Source organism: Petromyzon marinus, chromosome 51 (genome assembly GCF_048934315.1).
Source record: "Petromyzon marinus isolate PM22_M1 ecotype Great Lakes invasive population chromosome 51, UKy_Petmar_22M1.pri1.0, whole genome shotgun sequence".
NCBI lineage: Eukaryota > Metazoa > Chordata > Hyperoartia > Petromyzontiformes > Petromyzontidae > Petromyzon > Petromyzon marinus.
Window position 1 is genome coordinate 1734159 of NC_133717.1, and position 20056 is coordinate 1754214.

The 20056-nt window shown below is 47.2% G+C and overlaps 1 protein-coding gene across 1 annotated transcript in view; it reads left to right on the top strand.

The window, feature by feature from the left end:
* LOC116953357 (bactericidal permeability-increasing protein-like) overlaps positions 1–20056 on the top strand; it is a 116828-nt gene that overhangs the window by 36373 nt on the left and 60399 nt on the right. Inside the window, exons 3-4 of the mRNA XM_032973497.2 lie at positions 1379–1490; positions 6333–6461. Coding sequence (XP_032829388.2) covers positions 1379–1490; positions 6333–6461 — 241 coding nt within the window. The remainder of the gene's footprint in view (positions 1–1378; positions 1491–6332; positions 6462–20056) is intronic.

The following is a 20056-nucleotide window of genomic DNA, read 5'->3' on the forward strand; positions in this document are numbered from 1 at the left end:
AGCATTGGTGCGACTGTGGTCATCCAGAACAGACGCCATACGACGCGATGCCCCGGTCCACAAATACTTAGGAGACAATCGCAGCAATGATGACGGAACGCCACTCCGCTGCTCCTGACGAGGCTGTCTGGCTTCACACCGCCTGAATGTGAAATCGTAGTCTTTGCTCTGCACCAACATCAGCCGCCGTACGATAGAAGAAGAAGAAGATATCATTGTGGATAAATTGTGTTGTGTTATTGAGTGTCGCGGGAACGTCACTCCACGCGTGTGCGTCTCCTTCCTCGCGGGCGTGTTCGTGGGACCTTGTTTTAGATGAGAGTGCGGCTTGAGCTGCTTGGAGGGACGGATTTATCTCTGCGGCCGTCTGGAACGCTCTTCCTTCCGATATTCGGAAGCCACTGGAGCCGCGCGCCTTTGAATCATCCAGAGAGAAAACTCACTTGTTTAGAGCGGCGTTTTCTGTTCACTTCCTTAATCTTTCTCCGTGCACCTCCGACGGCCACGCAGAAGTTCAACAGACACATGCACATCTCGTTTGCTGGCCCTTTTGAATTGGGCAGGCATCGTGTGGCAACCGATCGTGTGAGGTGAAGTCACGTGACGTGTGAGGTGAAGTCACGTGACGTGTGAGGTGAAGTCACGTGACGTGTGAAGTGAAGTCACGTGACGTGTGAGGTGAAGTCACGTGGCGTGTGATGTGAAGTCACGTGACGCGTGAGGTGAAGTCACGTGGCGTGTGATGTGAAGTCACGTGACGCGTGAGGTGAAGTCACGTGACGTGTGAGGTGAAGTCACGTGACGTGTGAAGTGAAGTTCAGGGGTCATGTGCCTCCACACCGATGATAACAATCACAACGATGGCCAGTGACGGACCGAGACAACAGAAAAATCGGCCCGGGCATTTGTAAACACACGGAGGCCCCACGTTGGCAATTGTATTCCACTAAATTTGTAACAAATCATTTTTGTTTAAACGTGTTTGTCGCGCGCCAAGCTGCACAGCACAGCAGTCGTGGCGAGACGTCGCGATGTGGCCACGTGCTCGCGTGGAACTCTGACGCGCCATCCTCATCGGGCCCCATTTGACGGCCGGCCGAGGAGGAATCTTCGTCGGGCTGCCGAATCCGAGCGGGGACTTGTCGCCCACCGAGAGCGACAATGCGCAAACGAAGCGTACGCATTCGCTCGCAAGAGAATATTGTAACGTTTGTGTGTGCGCGCGTGTGTTTCGTGACGCTGATCACATTCGCAAACAAAAACATAAATTCGCACAGATCCGCCCTTCGGCCTGACGACGACGATGTTTGTTGTTGTTGTTGACGATGTTGTTGTTTGTTGTTGTTGTTGTTTGCGGTGTCTGCGCGCGCTCCCGCAGCGCTGAAGGTTGGACGCCAGCTGCTGGAGAAACGCGTCAAGGACTTATCTGTGGCTCCCATCTCTGGCTCCACGGGCCTGGCCGTCGGCAAGGTCATTTACGTCATCTCGGGGTGAGAGGGGGCCCACTCGGCATTACTGTGTCGTCATCAGCAGCAGTGACATGATCAGCAGTAGCAACATTATCATCATCAGCAGTATCAGCATTATTAGCAGCAGTATCATCATCAGCAGCATCAGCAGCAGCAACATCAGCATCAGCAACATCATCAGCAGCAGCATCATCATCATCAGCAGCATGATCAGCAGTATCAACATCATCATCAGCAGCAGCATCAGCAGCAACATCAGCAGTATCAGCATTATTAGCAGCAGCATCATCAGCAGCATCATCATCATCAGCAGCAGTGGCAGCATCATCAGCAGCAGTAGCAACATCATTAGCAGCAGCATCACCAGCAGTATCAGCATTATTAGCAGCAGTATCATCAGCAGCAGCAGTAGCAGCAGCATCACCAGCAGTATCAGCATTATTAGCAGCAGTATCATCATCAGCAGCATAATCATCAGCAGCATCATCAGCAGCAGCAGTAGCAACACCATTAGCAGCAGCATCACCAGCAGTATCAGCATTATTAGCAGCAGTATCATCATCAGCAGCATCATCATCAGCAGCAGCAGTAGCAACATCATTAGCAGTAGCATCACCAGCAGTATCAGCATTATTAGCAGCAGTATCATCATCAGCAGCATCATCATCAGCAGCAGTGGCAGCATAATCATCAGCAGCAGTAGCAACATCATCATCAGCAGCAGCATCAGCAGCAACATCAGCAGTATCAGCATTATTAGCAGCAGCATCATCAGCAGCATCATCAGCAGCAGCAGTGGCAGCATCATCATCAGCAGCAGTAGCAACATCATTAGCAGCAGCATCACCAGCAGTATCAGCATTCTTAGCAGCAGTATCATCAGCAGCAGCATCATCATCAGCAGCAGTAGCAACATCATTAGCAGTAGCATCACCAGCAGTATCAGCATTATTAGCAGCAGTATCATCAGCAGCAGCATCATCATCAGCAGCAGTGGCAAGATCATCATCAGCAGCAGTAGCAACATCATTAGCAGCATCATCAGCAGTATCAGCATCATCAGCAGTATCAGTATCATCAGCAGCAGCATCATCAGCAGCAGCAGTAGCAACATCATTAGCAGCAGCAGCATCAGCATTATTAGCAGCAGTATCATCATCAGCAGCATCATCAGCAGCAGCAGTAGCAACATCATTAGCAGCAGCATCATCAGCAGTATCAGCATTATTAGCAGCAGTATCATCATCAGCAGCATCATCATCATCAGCAGCAGTAGCAACATCATTAGCAGCATCAGCAGTATCAGCATCATCAGCAGTATCAGCATCATCATCATCAGCAGCATCATCATCAGCAGCAGTAGCAACATCACTAGCAGCATCATCAGCAGTATCAGCATCATCATCAGCAGTATCAGCATCATCAGCAGCAGCAGTAGCAACATCATTAGCAGCAGCATCATCAGCAGTATCATCAGCAGCAGCATCATCAGCAGCAGTGGCAACATCATTAGCAGCATTATCATCAGCAGTATCATCATCAGCAGCAGTATCATCATCAGCAGTATCATCAGCAGCAGCATCATCAGCAGCAGTAGCAACATCATTAGCAGCGGCATCATCAGCAGTTTCAGCATCATCAGCAGCAGCAGTGGCAGCATCATCAGCAGCAGCAGTAGCAACATCATCAGCAGCATCATCAGCAGTATCAGCATCATCAGCAGTATCAGCATCATCAGCAGTATCAGCATCAGCAGCATCATCAGCAGCAGTGGCAGCATCATCAGCAGCAGTAGCAACATCATTAGCAGCAGCATCATCAGCAGTATCAGCATTATTAGCAGCAGTATCATCATCAGCAGCATCATCATCAGCAGCATCATCATCTGCAGCAGTAGCAACATCATTAGCAGCAGCATCATCAGCAGTATCAGCATTATTAGCAGCAGTATCATCATCAGCAGCAGTGGCAGCATCTTCAGCAGTATTATCAGCAGTGTCATCATCAGCAGTATCATCATCAGCAGTATCATCATCATCATCAGCAGCAGCATCATCAGCAGCAGTGGCAGCATCATCAGCAGCAGCAGTAGCGACATCATTAGCAGCAGCATAATCAGCAGCATCATCAGCAGTATCAGCATCATCAGCAGTATCATCAGCAGTATCAGCATCATCAGCATCATCATCAGCAGTATCAGCATCATCAGCAGTATCATCAGCAGTGTCATCATCATCAGCATCATCATCATCATCAGCATCATCATCATCAGCATCATCATCATCAGCATCATCATCATCAGCATCATCATCAGCAGTATCATCATCAGCATCATCATCATCAGCAGTATCATCATCAGCAGTATCATCATCAGCAGCAGCATCATTAGCAGCAGCACTATCAGCATCATCAGCAGCATCATCATCAGCAGCAACATCATTAGCAGCAGCAGTATCAGCATCATCATCAGCAGTGTCATCATAAGCAGTGTCATCATCAGCAGTATCAGCATCATCAGCAGTGTCATCATCAGCAGTATCAGCATCATCAGCAGTGTCATCATCAGCAGTGCCATCATCAGCAGCATCATCAGCATCATCATCATCAGCAGTATCAGCATCATCATCAGCATCATCATCATAAGCATCATCATCAGCAGTGGCAGGCATGGTCAACCCACTGCTGGGTGCAGCCCTCCCCAAGGCGCCAACGCCTCTCACGGCGCCTGGCTGTAGCGGCCCCCCCCCCCCGCGTCTCCCCCTCGTGCCACTTTGCCGCCGCTCCAAAGACAAAGGTCCCCCGTATAGCCTTTAACAGACTGTGGGGGCAAGTGTCGCTAGCGAGTGGCACCTATAAAGGCCTGCACGGCACACGAGGGGGTGGGTGGCCAGCACCACGCCCGGCCGCCTTTGTCTCCCCAGTGGCGATGTTTACTACACACCGCACCAGTTACAAATTTTGAGGCTGAGTCGACCTAGGGGAGGCCCAGGACCGGTGCAGATAATTTATCGTCACTGATGGTGTTGGCCGTGAGCGGGAAGCTAACCGCTACACTACCGCTCAGCACACACACGCAGTCATACACACACACAGTCATACACAACAACACTACCGCCACCGCACCCCGCACACAAAGCTAAAGACCCCCCCATAGAGCCTCAACTGACTATTGGGGCAAGTGGTGTTAGCGAGCGCCTGTGAAGGCCCGCACGGCACACGATGCCTGCTGTAGATGTCACGTGGTGGTGGTGTCTATGTCACGTGTTGGTGGTGGTGTCTATGTCACGTGGTGGTGGTGTCTTTGTTACGTGTTGGTGGTGGTGTCTATGTCACGTGTTGGTGGTGGTGTCTATGTCACGTGTTGGTGGTGGTGTCTATGTCACGTGGTAGTGGTGGTGTCTTTGTTACGTGTTGGTGGTGGTGTCTATGTCACGTGTTGTGGTGGTGGTGTCTATGTCACGTGGTAGTGGTGGTGGTGTCTATGCCACGTGTTGGTGGTGGTGTCTATGTCACGTGTTGGTGGTGGTGTCTATGTCACGTGTTGGTGGTGGTGATGTCTATGTCACGTGTTGGTGGTGGTGTCTATGTCACGTGTTGGTGGTGGTGTCTATGTCACGTGTTGGTGGTGGTGTCTATGTCACGTGTTGGTGGTGGTGTCTATGTCACGTGTTGGTGGTGGTGTCTATGTTACGTGGTGGTGGTGTCTATGTCACGTGGTGGTGGTGTCTGTTACGTGGTGGTGTCTATGTCACGTGTTGGTGGTGGTGTCTATGTCACGTGTTGGTGGTGGTGTCTATGTTACGTGGTGGTGGTGTCTATGTCACGTGGTGGTGGTGTCTATGTCACGTGGTAGTGGTGGTGTCTATGTCACGTGTTGTGGTGGTGGTGTCTATGTCACGTGATGGTGGTGGTGTCTATGTCACGTGGTAGTGGTGGTGTCTATGTCACGTGGTAGTGGTGGTGTCTATGTCACGTGTTGGTGGTGGTGTCTATGTCACGTGTTGGTGGTGGTGTCTATGCCACGTGTTGGTGGTGGTGTCTATGTCACGTGTTGGTGGTGGTGTCTATGTTACGTGTTGGTGGTGGTGTCTATGTCACGTGTTGGTGGTGGTGTCTATGTCACGTGGTAGTGGTGGTGTCTATGTCACGTGTTGGTGGTGGTGTCTATGTCACGTGGTAGTGGTGGTGTCTATGTTACGTGTTGGTGGTGGTGTCTATGTCACGTGTTGGTGGTGGTGTCTATGTCACGTGGTAGTGGTGGTGTCTATTTCACGTGGTAGTGGTGGTGTCTATGTCACGTGTTGGTGGTGGTATCTATGTCACGTGGTAGTGGTGGTGTCTATGTCACGTGTTGGTGGTGGTGTCTATGTCACGTGTTGGTGGTGGTGTCTATGTCACGTGTTGGTGGTGGTGTCTATGTCACGTGGTAGTGGTGGTGTCTATGTCACGTGTTGGTGGTGATGTCTATGTTACGTGTTGGTGGTGGTGTCTATGTCACGTGTTGGTGGTGGTGTCTATGTCACGTGGTAGTGGTGGTGTCTATGTCACGTGGTAGTGGTGGTGTCTATGTCACGTGTTGGTGGTGGTGTCTCTCTCTCTGTGGCCACGTGGATTGTCCTCCGGGCCCTCCGGGTTTTCCCTGCACATTTAGAATCAACGTGCGCTCAGATTATTTGGCTGCTACAACTTCCCACGCGATGATAAGCCACTTCGTTGAGCTTTTGTCATTCGTGACAAAAATAACGTTTAAATATGTTGAGTTTAGCTCGCCCCCTCAAAGCTGCCGGGCGGATCTAGAGCATCTGGCAGGAGGAAGGAAGCGATGGCGAGGCGTGGTGACCCCCCCCCCCGCCGTGTGCCCAGGTTGGCAGTGGTGGACATGAAGGTGCCGGCTGCCCGAGCCTCCATGCTGCCCCGCGTGGGGGTCCAACTGCAGTTCGGTCGCGTGTACGCTCGCGTGCGCGGGGACTGGATCGCCACGCACAAGATCGCGTAAGGGCGCTCGTGTGTGTGTGTCTGTGGCCGTCAACCTCGTGCGTGTGTGTGTGTGAACCACGTGTGTGTGTGTGTGTGAACCACGTGTGTGTGTGTGAACCACGTGTGTGTGTGAACCACGTGTGTGTGTGAACCACGTGTGTGTGTGTGGCCGTCAACCTCGTGCGTGTGTGTGTGTGAACCACGTGTGTGTGTGTGAACCACGTGTGTGTGTGTGAACCACGTGTGTGTGTGTGAACCACGTGTGTGTGTGAACCACGTGTGTGGCCGTCAACCTCGTGCGTGTGTGTGTGAACCACGTGTGTGTGTGAACCACGTGTGTGTGTGTGCCTTGACCACGTGCGTGTGTGTGTGTGGCCGTCAACCTCGTGCGTGTGCGTGCGTGGCTGAACCACGTGTGTGTGTGAACCACGTGTGTGTGTGAACCACGTGTGTGTGTGTGAACCACGTGTGTGTGTAAACCACGTGTGTGTGTGTCTGAACCACGTGTGTGTGTGTGCTTTGACCACGTGTGTGTGTGCCTGAATCACGTGTGTGTGTCTGAATCACGTGTGTGTGTGTGTGCTGACTGGATGTTTTTCCCACTGCATGGGACTCTGTAAGAGACTGGTCCCGCTTCAAGTTGATTTTGCGTAGCCAGGTTGAGAAGTCTAGAGACCAGGGTGGGAGTCTCATCTGCAATATTCAACACAGCACAGGAGCTGGTGCTGTTGCTGCTGCTACATTGCGAATGGTGCACAAACAACAACAACAGCAAACAAGAACAGAAAAGCAAGACATTCATCAACAAGCGTGGCTTCAACAATCAAACAATAGGCGACGTTTCGGGCAACGGACCTTCCACATTGCAAGATACCATAGTTGATGAAAGTCTCAGAGGGGAGGGGGGCCCTATTGCCCACGAGCCCCTCACTGCTGCTGAGACGTCGAAAACCGGTCCAGAGATTTGCCTGCGTTGATCCGACGTTGCTGATGGGCCGAGCGCTCGCCGAAGGGCTAGCCGCTGACGGGATGTGTGAAGTAGGAAAACACGTTGCAGGAAGTCGACATTTAGCACGGCAGATACACTGCTGGGGGGGAAAAAACGCGAGAAGCGAAAAGTGTTTCTCCATAGCTAAGGTCACGACACAGTTCGGGGGGATACGGCGTGCTCCACTGCTACTACTCTGTGCTCCACTGCTACTACTCTGTGCTCCACTGCTGCTACTCCGTGCTCCACTGCTGCTACTCTGTGCTCCACTGCTACAACTCCGTGCTCCACTGCTACTACTCTGTGCTCCACTGCTACTACTCTGTGCTCCACTGCTACTACTCTGTGCTCCACTGCTACTACTCTGTGCTCCACTGCTACTACTCTGTGCTCCACTGCTACTACTCTGTGCTCCACTGCTGCTACTCTGTGCTCCACTGCTACAACTCCGTGCTCCACTGCTACTACTCTGTGCTCCACTGCTACTACTCTGTGCTCCACTGCTACTACTCTGTGCTCCACTGCTACTACTCTGTGCTCCACTGCTGCTACTCTGTGCTCCACTGCTACTACTCTGTGCTCCACTGCTGCTACTCCGTGCTCCACTGCTGCTACTCTGTGCTCCACTGCTACAACTCCGTGCTCCACTGCTACTACTCTGTGCTCCACTGCTGCTACTCTGTGCTCCACTGCTACAACTCCGTGCTCCACTGCTACAACTCCGTGCTCCACTGCTGCTACTCTGTGCTCCACTGCTACAACTCCGTGCTCCACTGCTACTACTCTGTGCTCCACTGCTGCTACTCTGTGCTCCACTGCTACAACTCCGTGCTCCACTGCTACTACTCTGTGCTCCACTGCTGCTACTCTGTGCTCCACTGCTACTACTCTGTGCTCCACTGCTACAACTCCGTGCTCCACTGCTACAACTCCGTGCTCCACTGCTGCTACTCTGTGCTCCACTGCTGCTACTCTGTGCTCCACTGCTACTACTCTGTGCTCCACTGCTACTACTCTGTGCTCCACTGCTACTACTCCGTGCTCCCCTGCTACTACTCTGTGCTCCACTGCTACTACTCTGTGCTCCACTGCTACTACTCCGTGCTCCCCTGCTACTACTCCGCACGCACCGTGAGGTGTATCACCACAGCTAGTGTATCACCACAGTGTATCACCACAGTGTATCACCACAGTTAGTGTATCACCACAGTTAGTGTATCACCACAGCTAGTGTATCACCACAGCTAGTGTATCACCACAGCTAGTGTATCACCACAGTTAGTGTATCACCACAGTTAGTGTATCACCACAGCTAGTGTAACACCACAGTTAGTGTATCACCACAGTGTATCACCACAGCTAGTGTATCACCACAGTTAGTGTATCACCACAGTTAGTGTGTCACCACAGTTAGTGTATCACCACAGCTAATGTATCACCACAGCTAGTGTATCACCACAGTTAGTGTATCACCACAGTTAGTGTATCACCACAGTTAGTGTATCACCACAGTTAGTGTATCACCACAGTTAGTGTATCACCACAGTTAGTGTATCACCACAGCTAGTGTATCACCACAGCTAGTGTATCACCACAGTTAGTGTATCACCACAGTTAGTGTATCACCACAGTTAGTGTATCACCACAGTTAGTGTATCACCACAGTTAGTGTATCACCACAGCTAGTGTATCACCACAGCTAGTGTATCACCACAGTTAGTGTATCACCACAGTTAGTGTGTAACCACAGTTAGTGTATCACCACAGTTAGTGTATCACCACAGTTAGTGTGTAACCACAGCTAGTGTATCACCACAGTTAGTGTATCACCACAGTTAGTGTGTAACCACAGCTAGTGTATCACCACAGTTAGTGTATCACCACAGTTAGTGTGTAACCACAGTTAGTGTATCACCACAGTTAGTGTATCACCACAGTTAGTGTGTAACCACAGCTAGTGTATCACCACAGCTAGTGTATCACCACAGTTAGTGTATCACCACAGTTAGTGTATCACCACAGTTAGTGTATCACCACAGTGTATCACCACAGTTAGTGTATCACCACAGTGTATCACCACAGTGTATCACCACAGTGTATCACCACAGTTAGTGTATCACCACAGTGTATCACCACAGTTAGTGTATCACCACAGTGTATCACCACAGTTAGTGTATCACCACAGTGTATCACCACAGTTAGTGTATCACCACAGTGTATCACCACCGTGTATCACCACAGTGTATCACCACAGTTAGTGTATCACCATAGTGTATCACCACAGTTAGTGTATCACCACAGTGTATCACCACAGTTAGTGTATCACCACAGCTAGTGTATCACCACAGTTAGTGTATCACCACAGTTAGTGTATCACCACAGTTAGTGTATCACCACAGTGTATCACCACAGCTAGTGTATCACCACAGCTAGTGTATCACCACAGTGTATCACCACAGTGTATCACCACAGTTAGTGTGTCACCACAGTTAGTGTGTCACCACAGTTAGTGTGTCACCACAGTTAGTGTATCACCACAGTTAGTGTATCACCACAGTTAGTGTATCACCACAGTTAGTGTATCACCACAGTGTATCACCACAGCTAGTGTATCACCACAGTTAGTGTATCACCACAGCTAGTGTATCACCACAGTTAGTGTATCACCACAGTGTATCACCACAGCTAGTGTATCACCACAGTTAGTGTATCACCACAGTTAGTGTATCACCACAGCTAGTGTATCACCACAGCTAGTGTATCACCACAGCCAGTGTATCACCACAGCCAGTGTATCACCACAGCTAGTGTATCACCACAGCTAGTGTATCACCACAGTTAGTGTATCACCACAGTTAGTGTATCACCACAGTTAGTGTATCACCACAGCTAGTGTATCACCACAGCTAGTGTATCACCACAGTTAGTGTGTAACCACAGTTAGTGTATCACCACAGTTAGTGTATCACCACAGTTAGTGTGTAACCACAGCTAGTGTATCACCACAGTTAGTGTATCACCACAGTTAGTGTGTAACCACAGCTAGTGTATCACCACAGTTAGTGTATCACCACAGTTAGTGTGTAACCACAGCTAGTGTATCACCACAGTTAGTGTATCACCACAGTTAGTGTGTAACCACAGCTAGTGTATCACCACAGTTAGTGTATCACCACAGTTAGTGTGTAACCACAGTTAGTGTATCACCACAGTTAGTGTATCACCACAGTTAGTGTGTAACCACAGCTAGTGTATCACCACAGCTAGTGTATCACCACAGTTAGTGTATCACCACAGTTAGTGTATCACCACAGTTAGTGTATCACCACAGTGTATCACCACAGTTAGTGTATCACCACAGTGTATCACCACAGTTAGTGTATCACCACAGTGTATCACCACAGTTAGTGTATCACCACAGTGTATCACCACAGTTAGTGTATCACCACAGTGTATCACCACCGTGTATCACCACAGTGTATCACCACAGTTAGTGTATCACCATAGTGTATCACCACAGTTAGTGTATCACCACAGTGTATCACCACAGTTAGTGTATCACCACAGCTAGTGTATCACCACAGTTAGTGTATCACCACAGTTAGTGTATCACCACAGTTAGTGTATCACCACAGTGTATCACCACAGTTAGTGTGTCACCACAGTTAGTGTGTCACCACAGTTAGTGTGTCACCACAGTTAGTGTATCACCACAGTTAGTGTATCACCACAGTTAGTGTATCACCACAGTGTATCACCACAGCTAGTGTATCACCACAGTTAGTGTATCACCACAGCTAGTGTATCACCACAGTTAGTGTATCACCACAGTTAGTGTATCACCACAGTTAGTGTATCACCACAGTGTATCACCACAGCTAGTGTATCACCACAGTTAGTGTATCACCACAGTTAGTGTATCACCACAGCTAGTGTATCACCACAGTTAGTGTATCACCACAGTTAGTGTATCACCACAGCTAGTGTATCACCACAGCCAGTGTATCACCACAGCCAGTGTATCACCACAGCTAGTGTATCACCACAGCTAGTGTATCACCACAGTTAGTGTATCACCACAGTTAGTGTGTAACCACAGTTAGTGTATCACCACAGTTAGTGTATCACCACAGTTAGTGTGTAACCACAGCTAGTGTATCACCACAGTTAGTGTATCACCACAGTTAGTGTGTAACCACAGCTAGTGTATCACCACAGTTAGTGTATCACCACAGTTAGTGTGTAACCACAGCTAGTGTATCACCACAGTTAGTGTATCACCACAGTTAGTGTGTAACCACAGCTAGTGTATCACCACAGTTAGTGTATCACCACAGTTAGTGTGTAACCACAGTTAGTGTATCACCACAGTTAGTGTATCACCACAGTTAGTGTGTAACCACAGCTAGTGTATCACCACAGCTAGTGTATCACCACAGTTAGTGTATCACCACAGTTAGTGTATCACCACAGTTAGTGTATCACCACAGTGTATCACCACAGTTAGTGTATCACCACAGTGTATCACCACAGTTAGTGTATCACCACAGTGTATCACCACAGTTAGTGTATCACCACAGTGTATCACCACAGTTAGTGTATCACCACAGTGTATCACCACAGTTAGTGTATCACCACAGTGTATCACCACCGTGTATCACCACAGTGTATCACCACAGTTAGTGTATCACCATAGTGTATCACCACAGTTAGTGTATCACCACAGTGTATCACCACAGTTAGTGTATCACCACAGTGTATCACCACAGTTAGTGTATCACCACAGTTAGTGTATCACCACAGTGTATCACCACAGCTAGTGTATCACCACAGTTAGTGTATCACCACAGTGTATCACCACAGTTAGTGTATCACCACAGTTAGTGTATCACCACAGTGTATCACCACAGTTAGTGTATCACCACAGTTAGTGTATCATCACAGTGTATCAACACAGTTAGTGTATCACCACAGCTAGTGTATCACCACAGTTAGTGTATCACCACAGCTAGTGTATCACCACAGTTAGTGTATCACCACAGTTAGTGTGTCACCACAGTTAGTGTGTCACCACAGTGTATCACCACAGTTAGTGTATCACCACAGTTAGTGTATCACCACAGTTAGTGTGTCACCACAGTTAGTGTATCACCACAGTTAGTGTATCACCACAGTTAGTGTGTCACCACAGTTAGTGTATCACCACAGTTAGTGTATCACCACAGCTAGTGTATCACCACAGTGTATCACCACAGTTAGTGTATCACCACAGTTAGTGTATCACCACAGTGTATCACCACAGGTAGTGTATCACCACAGTGTATCACCACAGTTAGTGTATCACCACAGTGTATCACCACAGTTAGTGTATCACCACAGTGTATCACCACAGTTAGTGTATCACCACAGTTAGTGTATCACCACAGTGTATCACCACAGTTAGTGTATCACCACAGCTAGTGTATCACCACAGTGTATCACCACAGTTAATGTATCACCACAGTTAGTGTATCACCACAGTGTATCACCACAGTTAGTGTTTCACCACAGTGTATCACCACAGTTAGTGTATCACCACAGTGTATCACCACAGCTAGTGTATCACCACAGCTAGTGTATCACCACAGTTAGTGTATCACCACAGTGTATCACCACAGTTAGTGTATCACCACAGCTAGTGTATTACCACAGTTAGTGTATCACCACAGTTAGTGTATCACCACAGTTAGTGTATCACCACAGTTAGTGTATCACCACAGTGTATCACCACAGCTAGTGTATCACCACAGTGTATCACCACAGTTAGAGTATCACCACAGCTAGTGTATCACCACAGTTAGTGTATCACCACAGTTAGTGTATCACCACAGCTAGTGTATCACCACAGTGTATCACCATAGTTAGTGTATCACCACAGTTAGTGTATCACCACAGTGTATCACCACAGTTAGTGTATCACCACAGCTAGTGTATCACCACAGTGTATCACCACAGTTAGTGTATCACCACAGTGTATCACAACAGTTAGTGTATCACCACAGTTAGTGTATCACCACAGTGTATCACCACAGTGTATCACCACAGTGTATCACCACAGTGTATCACCACAGCTAGTGTATCACCACAGCTAGTGTATCACCACAGCTAGTGTATCACCACAGCTAGTGTATCACCACAGTGTATCACCACAGTGTATCACCACAGCTAGTGTATCACCACAGTTAGTGTATCACCACAGTGTATCACCACAGTGTATCACCACAGCTAGTGTATCACCACAGCTAGTGTATCACCACAGCTAGTGTATCACCACAGCTAGTGTATCACCACAGTGTATCACCACAGTTAGTTTATCACCACAGTTAGTGTATCACCACAGTGTATCACAACAGTGTATCACAACAGTTAGTGTATCACCACAGTGTATCACCACAGTTAGTGTATCACCACAGTTAGTGTATCACCACAGTTAGTGTATCACCACAGTTAGTGTATCACCACAGTGTATCACCACAGCTAGTGTATCACCACAGTGTATCACCACAGTTAGTGTATCACCACAGTGTATCACCACAGTTAGAGTATCACCACAGCTAGTGTATCACCACAGTTAGTGTATCACCACAGTTAGTGTATCACCACAGCTAGTGTATCACCACAGTGTATCACCATAGTTAGTGTATCACCACAGTTAGTGTATCACCACAGTGTATCACCACAGTTAGTGTATCACCACAGTTAGTGTATCACCACAGCTAGTGTATCACCACAGTGTATCACCACAGTTAGTGTATCACCACAGTTAGTGTATTACCACAGTGTATCACCACAGTTAGTGTATCACCACAGTGTATCACAACAGTTAGTGTATCACCACAGTTAGTGTATCACCACAGTGTATCACCACAGTGTATCACCACAGTTAGTGTATCACCACAGTTAGTGTATCACCACAGTGTATCACCACAGTTAGTGTATCACCACAGCTAGTGTATCACCACAGCTAGTGTATCACCACAGCTAGTGTATCACCACAGTGTATCACCACAGTTAGTGTATCACCACAGCTAGTGTATCACCACAGTTAGTGTATCACCACAGCTAGTGTATCACCACAGTGTATCTCCACAGTTAGTGTATCACCACAGTTAGTGTATCACCACAGTTAGTGTATCACCACAGTGTATCACCACAGTGTATCACCACAGTGTATCACCACAGTTAGTGTATCACCACAGTTAGTGTATCACCACAGTTAGTGTGTAACCACAGTTAGTGTATCACCACAGTTAGTGTATCACCACAGTTAGTGTGTAACCACAGCTAGTGTATCACCACAGCTAGTGTATCACCACAGTTAGTGTATCACCACAGTTAGTGTATCACCACAGTTAGTGTATCACCACAGTGTATCACCACAGTTAGTGTATCACCACAGTGTATCACCACAGTGTATCACCACAGTTAGTGTATCACCACAGTGTATCACCACAGTTAGTGTATCACCACAGTGTATCACCACAGTTAGTGTATCACCACAGTGTATCACCACAGTTAGTGTATCACCACAGTGTATCACCACCGTGTATCACCACAGTGTATCACCACAGTTAGTGTATCACCATAGTGTATCACCACAGTTAGTGTATCACCAAAGTGTATCACCACAGTTAGTGTATCACTACAGTGTATCACCACAGTTAGTGTATCACCACAGTTAGTGTATCACCACAGTGTATCACCACAGCTAGTGTATCACCACAGTTAGTGTATCACCACAGTGTATCACCACAGTTAGTGTATCACCACAGTTAGTGTATCACCACAGTGTATCACCACAGTTAGTGTATCACCACAGTTAGTGTATCATCACAGTGTATCAACACAGTTAGTGTATCACCACAGCTAGTGTATCACCACAGTTAGTGTATCACCACAGTTAGTGTATCACCACAGTGTATCAACACAGTTAGTGTATCACCACAGCTAGTGTATCACCACAGTTAGTGTATCACCACATTTAGTGTATCACCACAGTGTATCACCACAGTGTATCACCACAGTTAGTGTGTCACCACAGTTAGTGTGTCACCACAGTGTATCACCACAGTTAGTGTATCACCACAGTTAGTGTATCACCACAGTTAGTGTGTCACCACAGTTAGTGTATCACCACAGTTAGTGTATCACCACAGTTAGTGTATCACCACAGTTAGTGTGTAACCACAGCTAGTGTATCACCACAGCTAGTGTATCACCACAGTTAGTGTATCACCACAGTTAGTGTATCACCACAGTGTATCACCACAGTTAGTGTATCACCACAGTGTATCACCACAGTGTATCACCACAGTGTATCACCACAGTGTATCACCACAGTTAGTGTATCACCACAGTGTATCACCACAGTTAGTGTATCACCACAGTGTATCACCACAGTTAGTGTATCACCACAGTGTATCACCACAGTTAGTGTATCACCACAGTGTATCACCACCGTGTATCACCACAGTGTATCACCACAGTTAGTGTATCACCATAGTGTATCACCACAGTTAGTGTATCACCACAGTGTATCACCACAGTTAGTGTATCACCACAGTGTATCACCACAGTTAGTGTATCACCACAGTTAGTGTATCACCACAGTGTATCACCACAGCTAGTGTATCACCACAGTTAGTGTATCACCACAGTGTATCACCACAGTTAGTGTATCACCACAGTTAGTGTATCACCACAGTGTATCACCACAGTTAGTGTATCACCACAGTTAGTGTATCATCACAGTGTATCAACACAGTTAGTGTATCACCACAGCTAGTGTATCACCACAGTTAGTGTATCACCACAGTTAGTGTATCACCACAGTGTATCACCACAGTGTATCACCACAGTGTATCACCACAGTTAGTGTGTCACCACAGTTAGTGTGTCACCACAGTGTATCAACACAGTTAGTGTATCACCACAGCTAGTGTATCACCACAGTTAGTGTATCACCACAGTTAGTGTATCACCACAGTGTATCACCACAGTGTATCACCACAGTTAGTGTGTCACCACAGTTAGTGTGTCACCACAGTGTATCACCACAGTTAGTGTATCACCACAGTTAGTGTATCACCACAGTGTATCACCACAGTTAGTGTATCACCACAGTTAGTGTATCACCACAGTGTATCACCACAGGTAGTGTATCACCACAGTGTATCACCACAGTTAGTGTATCACCACAGTGTATCACCACAGTTAGTGTATCACCACAGTGTACCACCACAGTGTATCACCACAGTTAGTGTATCACCACAGTGTATCACCACAGTTAGTGTATCACCACAGTGTACCACCACAGTTAGTGTATCACCACAGTTAGTGTATCACCACAGTGTATCACCACAGCTAGTGTATCACCACAGTTAGTGTATCACCACAGTGTATCACCGCAGTTAGTGTATCACCACAGTTAGTGTATCACCACAGCTAGTGTATCACCACAGTTAGTGTATCACCACAGTTAGTGTATCACCACAGTGTATCAACACAGTTAGTGTATCACCACAGCTAGTGTATCACCACAGTTAGTGTATCACCACAGTTAGTGTATCACCACAGTTAGTGTATCACCACAGTTAGTGTATCACCACAGTTAGTGTATCACCACAGTTAGTGTATCACCACAGTTAGTGTATCACCACAGCTAGTGTATCACCACAGTGTATCACCACAGTTAGTGTATCACCACAGTTAGTGTGTCACCACAGATAGTGTATCACCACAGTTAGTGTATCACCACAGTTAGTGTATCACCACAGTTAGTGTATCACCACAGTTAGTGTATCACCACAGCTAGTGTATTACCACAGTTAGTGTATCACCACAGTTAGTGTATCACCACAGTGTACCACCACAGCTAGTGTATCACCACAGTGTATCACCACAGTTAGTGTATCACCACAGTGTATCACCACAGTTAGAGTATCACCACAGCTAGTGTATCACCACAGTGTATCACCACAGTTAGTGTATCACCACAGTTAGTGTATCACCACAGCTAGTGTATCACCACAGTGTATCACCACAGTTAGTGTATCACCACAGTGTATCACCACAGTGTATCACCGCAGCTAGTGTATCACCACAGTTAGTGTATCACCACAGTGTATCACCACAGTTAGTGTATCACCACAGTGTATCACCACAGCTAGTGTATCACCACAGTGTATCACCACAGCTAGTGTATCACCACAGTGTATCACCACAGTGTATCACCGCAGCTAGTGTATCACCACAGTTAGTGTATCACCACAGTGTATCACCACAGTTAGTGTATCACCACAGTGTATCACAACAGTTAGTGTATCACCACAGCTAGTGTATCACCACAGCTAGTGTATCACCACAGTGTATCACCACAGTGTATCACCACAGTTAGTGTATCACCACAGTTAGTGTATCACCACAGCTAGTGTATCACCACAGTGTATCACCACAGTGTATCACCACAGTTAGTGTATCACCACAGTTAGTGTATCACCACAGTGTATCACCACAGTTAGTGTATCACTACAGCTAGTGTATCACCACAGCTAGTGTATCACCACAGCTAGTGTATCACCACAGCTAGTGTATCACCACAGTTAGTGTATCACCACAGTGTATCACCACAGTGTATCACCACAGTTAGTGTATCACCACAGCTAGTGTATCACCACAGCTAGTGTATCACTACAGCTAGTGTATCACCACAGTTAGTGTATCACCATAGCTAGTGTATCACCACAGCTAGTGTATCACCACAGTGTATCACCACAGTTAGTGTATCACCACAGTTAGTGTATCACCACAGTTAGTGTATCACCACAGTTAGTGTATCACCACAGTTAGTGTATCACCACAGTGTATCACCACAGTGTATCACCACAGTGTATCACAACAGCTAGTGTATCACCACAGCTAGTGTATCACCACAGCTAGTGTATCACCACAGTGTATCACCACAGTTAGTGTATCACCACAGTTAGTGTATCACCACAGTGTATCACCACAGTGTATCACCACAGTTAGTGTATCACCACAGTGTATCACCACAGTGTATCACCACAGCTAGTGTATCACCACAGCTAGTGTATCACCACAGTTAGTGTATCACCACAGCTAGTATATCACCACAGCTAGTGTATCACCACAGTGTATCACCACAGTGTATCACCACAGCTAGTGTATCACCACAGTTAGTGTGTCACCACAGTTAGTGTATCACCACAGTTAGTGTATCACCACAGTGTATCACCACAGTTAGTGTATCACCACAGTTAGTGTGTCACCACAGTTATTGTATCACCACAGTTAGTGTATCACCACAGTTAGTGTATCACCACAGTGTATCACCACAGTGTATCACCACAGTTAGTGTATCACCACAGTTAGTGTATCACCACAGTGTATCACCACAGTTAGTGTATCACCACAGTTAGTGTATCACCACAGTTAGTGTATCACCACAGTTAGTGTATCACCACAGTTAGTGTGTCACCACAGTTAGTGTATCACCACAGTTAGTGTATCACCACAGTTAGTGTGTCACCACAGCTAGTGTATCACCACAGTTAGTGTATCACCACAGTTAGTGTATCACCACAGCTAGTGTATCACCACAGTTAGTGTGTCACCACAGTTAGTGTATCACCACAGTTAGTGTATCACCACAGTTAGTGTATCACCACAGTGTATCACCACAGTTAGTGTGTCACCACAGTTAGTGTGTCACCACAGTTAGTGTGTCACCACAGTTAGTGTATCACCACAGTTAGTGTATCACCACAGTTAGTGTATCACCACAGTTAGTGTATCACCACAGTGTATCACCACAGTTAGTGTATCACCACAGCTAGTGTATCACCACAGTTAGTGTATCACCACAGTTAGTGTATCACCACAGTTAGTGTATCACCACAGCTAGTGTATCACCACAGTTAGTGTATCACCACAGTTAGTGTATCACCACAGTTAGTGTATCACCACAGCTAGTGTATCACCACAGCTAGTGTATCACCACAGTTAGTGTATCACCACAGTTAGTGTATCACCACAGTTAGTGTATCACCACAGTGTATCACCACAGTTAGTGTATCACCACAGCTAGTGTATCACCACAGTGTATCACCACAGCTAGTGTATCACCACAGTTAGTGTATCACCACAGTTAGTGTATCACCACAGTTAGTGTATCACCACAGCTAGTGTATCACCACAGCTAGTGTAACACCACAGTTAGTGTATCACCACAGTGTATCACCACAGCTAGTGTATCACCACAGTTAGTGTATCACCACAGTTAGTGTATCACCACAGTTAGTGTATCACCACAGCTAGTGTATCACCACAGCTAGTGTAACACCACAGTTAGTGTATCACCACAGTGTATCACCACAGCTAGTGTATCACCACAGTTAGTGTATCACCACAGTTAGTGTATCACCACAGCTAGTGTATCACCACAGCTAGTGTATCACCACAGCCAGTGTATCACCACAGCTAGTGTATCACCACAGCTAGTGTATCACCACAGTTAGTGTATCACCACAGTTAGTGTATCACCACAGTTAGTGTATCACCACAG